General features: G+C 41.2%; 1 protein-coding gene across 1 annotated transcript in view; it reads right to left on the bottom strand.

Moving 5' to 3' along the window:
- Positions 1-381: 381 nt before the first annotated feature.
- Positions 382-4,418, bottom strand: part of LOC107570950 (zinc finger protein 462-like) — a 23,889-nt gene continuing 19,852 nt past the window's right edge. Inside the window, exons 11-14 of the mRNA XM_016257234.1 lie at positions 3,711-3,934; positions 2,089-2,397; positions 1,247-1,262; positions 382-727 (exon numbers count right to left, since the gene is read on the bottom strand). Of these exons, the coding sequence (XP_016112720.1) occupies positions 519-727; positions 1,247-1,262; positions 2,089-2,397; positions 3,711-3,934 (758 nt within the window). The 3' untranslated portion in view covers positions 382-518. The remainder of the gene's footprint in view (positions 728-1,246; positions 1,263-2,088; positions 2,398-3,710; positions 3,935-4,418) is intronic.

Below are 4,418 nucleotides of genomic sequence, written 5' to 3'. Positions count from 1 at the left end.
GTCGTCCGAGAAGCTTCCGGAGGAATCGTCTCTCGTTTGAAGCGGACGTGAATCGCGACACGCCGTCTTCAAGACTATCAGCGTGTGTCATCGCGGAAGACATTCGATTCTCACACATCTTTCATTACGGATGCTTATTTTAATAAATCAATGTAACAAAAAAGTGCGTTTGGAATTCAAATCTCTGGTTTACGGCTAAACCGGCGAACGGAGGGACTCGCGATTCGATCGGAATCTCGACTCGCGGTTTCATTCACTATTGGTTACCAATATATCAACATCTGTCCTGAGGGACCAAGTCACACTTTGTAAAATTCAGTGTAAGATTCAGCAACTGAACAAACGCGACACATCAACATCTAGCGACACTCCAAACCGGGATCGTCACATTCCACAAATCTAGCTTTTTAAACCAAATACTCAAGAAGCAGCCGATGTTGTTCTGCAACAAAACAAACGGTGAACAGACAGACGAAACAACGGCACGCATGACATTCTCTACAGCTTTCGTTTTGCTCCTAAGGATCGTTTTTGGTCTCCTGCGTCTCTTTGTCTTCCTCGGTCTGAATCGGACACTTGGATTGGTCAGACTGATCCACAGTGTTACTGGATAGGTCCAGCCCTCTGTCACTCACAGCTGCTGGACCAATCAGAGGCAGCGCTGACGAGGGCACAGGACTGCCGTCGTTCTTGCTGCCGTTAACAGTCCTGAAAACACAAAACACGTCTCAGCTTTAACTCATTGGTTACTACTGTAAGGGTTAGCCCATTTAATCCCAAATTTTTCCCAGACACACCAATATCCAAATGATGCGTCATTAGTAACGCTTTGAAATAATCAATCATTATTTTTTGCATTTCTTTTGGAAAAATGTGTGAAACATTGTGTTTTATGGTCGGTGGGATAATGCGTGTACTGAATTAACATATTTCTGAAGTCATACAAATTATTATATATCTTAGCCCAGCAACGTTTCACAAAATAAAACGGAGCAAATAAAGTGTAAAGATATTAATAAAAACAGTATTCTTCCACCAAACAATGTAGCTCCTCAGAAACAGTTGTGGTTGCTACAAAGTGGTTGCCGAGCAACACACAAACGTAAACAAAGGTGTGTGATACTTTGTAGCGTCATTTATAACAGCTTCGAACGCGGCTCAGCCAATCAGAGTCAAGAACCGGGACTCTCTGCTTTATGAAAACGGTTTGATCACATTCTAGTGTTACTATTATGTATCAAAATACAACATTGATCGGAATACTGAGATAAAAGACAAAAAAATACAACAAATTTCAAAACTGTTACTTTTTTGTAATTAAAAACAAAAGTTTAAGGCTAAACACTACAGGCAAAATCATTGCTTTCTCATGCACTGGTTAGTTTTGAGATTTCGGTCTATTTTGCTTCTATAACGTCTTCTTTCACACTAGTGAAAAGCAAACATATAAAATACACATTTAAGTGTTTATTTTATTACACTTTATCTATCTGCAATCCTTATCAACCAGTTTTTTTCTCTTAGATACGCCAATCGTAGCAGTTCTATTCCTCTCTATATTCTGAAGGTTTGTTCAAATATCATTCACTTTTATTTGTAGAGCACTTCATTCCTAAAAACATGGCAAAAAAGTGTGTTTTCGATCTGTTGACAGTATTTTCTGATTTATGGAGTGACAAAAAGAGAAATCCAAAAACCCCTCTGAAAAAATGGTTAACTCTAATATGTCAACAAAGAATTTTGAACCTGGTTTTATTCAATGTTCAGATTTATTTTCTGGAAATATATGCAAAATTGCATTTGTACATTTAAACCGTAATACAAAACAATTTTCTTAATGTACTATGCTTAATCAACTGGTGAACATATGCTGATGTCTTTTTCTCTATTTACCTGTGGTGCATTAACCTTAATATAAAAAAACAACAACAAAAAAGGTATTTTAGCATACTGAAATTTCATTTTAGCGACAGGAGGTGAAGTGTTACTGCTATTATATTATAAAAAATATTTTGTAGAGGATTAATAATAGGGCTGCACGATAAATCGCATGTGATATATCTTCTGGTCTTCTGTTTATTCAGCTGCAGCGATAGGGATTTCCTGGATTTCTTCTGCGAAGCGTATTTGGAGTTTCTCTGGAACATGAAGACCGTTACCTGTCACCTCGGTCTGGCTGCTCGTCGTCTCCTGTCTGCTCTCCGGAAGCTTCTCCTCCTCTTCATCCTCCATCAGCTCTTCCTCCTCCTCTTCGTCTGCCTCCTCTACGGTCTCATCTTCTCCTTTCTCCTCCTCCTCCTCCTCCTCCTCCTCGCTGCTGCTCACGTCCTTCGTCTTGTCCTTCATCTCCAGCTGGTCCAGGTTCACCCGCCCCACCAGCTCAAAGTTACGGATCACCTGCAGACGACGGGTTAGACTGAGTAACGTCTCCTTAACTAGCCACAGAAAGATCAGACATGACAGAAGACTGTAGGGCTGCGACGATAAACCGATGCAGAATCAATTCGTGGATCGATTCGGAGATCTTCCGAATGCATGGCGACGCTCTCTGGAATCGATTCGGAGCTTAGATTTTAACAGCAGATGGCGCTCTAATCTAGTTTTCATCCGCATACTCAAAATGCTCATGAAGAAGAGCGCTCATGCGAGTCTGTAATTTCACCTGGGCTCAGAATGCTTTTATGACACCAGATTAATGTAAACAGCCCACTGTGAACACCCTTGTAATTCGCTTCAACCTTTTCGAACTTTATGAATGATTATTTTAGGTTCAAGTGTGTGTAAGGATTTGGAAACAAGCAGAGTACGGCGGTTTCTAAAGCATGCAGCGCCATCTGCTGTTCAAAACTAAGCTCAGAATCGACTCAAGAAAGAAAGAATCGCGAAGCATTCGGGAAATCTCAGAATCGATGCTGAATCATTTCTCGATGCATCAATTTATTTTCCCAGCCCTAACAAATATATAGCGCTTTTAACCGTACAGATTGCGTCAAAATAGCGCTTTTAACCATTCACATTGCATCATATAGCGCTTTTGGTTAAGGTCACTAATGACCTACTGCTTGCAGCCGATGCTGGCTTGTACTCCATTTTAATCCTTCGTGATCTTAGCTCAGCCTTTGACACAGAGGACCCTAATGTCTTGATCAACCATTTAAAATCTTATGTTGGTCTCAGAGATGTAGCTCTGGATTGGTTTATTTCTTATTTGTCGAATAGGTATTTTTCCATAGTGCTTGGAGATGCCTCCTCTTCTCGTGCTTCTTTATTTTGTGGGGTCCCTCAGGGACCTATTTTGGGTCCCCTTCTGTTTACTATGCACATGTTACCCCTGGGTCAAATTATGCGTAGTTATGACATTGAGTTCCACTGCTATGCAGAGAATATGCGCCCTTAATGCGTGCGTTGTCAGATGCAGAAAGCACCGCCTATTTTACTTTCACTTTTATGGTTTCATAAGCCTTGCACAAAGTTTGCACGTTGCTTGTACGATATCTACTGGCTCGCCTTCATGGTTTAAAACAGAAATATTTCTAATACTGCGACCCACCCCTGCCGCGGATTTGCGCTACGCCACTGATTGTAGGGCTGTGACGATAAATCGATGCAGAATCAATTCGAGTATCGTTTCAGAGACCTTCCGAATACATTGCGATTAATTTCTCGATTCGTGATGCATGGACTTATTTTCCCAGGCCTCGAGGACAGACCTTGTGCTCCTGGCGCAGGTGGGTCTCCAGCTCGTGCAGGAGTTTGCTGTCGTAGTAGCAGAGCTGACACTGGTAGGGCTTCAGCTCCTCGTGCTTCTGGATGTGCTGCTGCAGGTTCGGCTCGCTGGAGCAGGTGAAGGTGCATTTGTGACAGCGGAACACCAGGCCCTCCAGATGACGAGACAGCTTCGAGCGAGACACCTCCAGCGGGACCACGCGCTCCTCTGAGAACCATCAAAACACCACAATCACACTCTGATGCATGTCACGCTAATGCGCTTTTGAAGTGTGGCCTTAAATGACCAACATCATCTTCACATATTCATGCATATTTAATTAAGTGACCCTGCAGCACAAGAGCAGTGTTAAGTCGCTGGGGGATATTTGTAGCAATAGCCAACAATACATTGTATGGGTCACAATTATACATTTCTCTTTTATGCCAAAAATCATTAGGATATTAAGTAAAGATCATGTTCCATGAAGATATTTTGCAAATTTCCTACCGTAAATATATCAAAACTTAATGTTTGATTAGTAATATGCATGGCTAAGAACTTCATATGAACAACTTTAAAGGCTTTTTCCTCAATATTTAGATTTTTTTGCACCCTCAGAGATTCCAGATTTTTTAATATTGTTCTATCCTAACAAACCATACATCAATGGAAAGCTGATTTATTCAGCTTTCAGATGATGTATAAATCT

This window comes from Sinocyclocheilus grahami, unplaced genomic scaffold (assembly GCF_001515645.1).
Source record: "Sinocyclocheilus grahami isolate Dianchi unplaced genomic scaffold, SAMN03320097.WGS_v1.1 scaffold1525.1, whole genome shotgun sequence".
Taxonomy (NCBI): Eukaryota; Metazoa; Chordata; class Actinopteri; order Cypriniformes; family Cyprinidae; genus Sinocyclocheilus; species Sinocyclocheilus grahami.
This window is presented reverse-complemented; position numbering and strand designations above follow the sequence as displayed.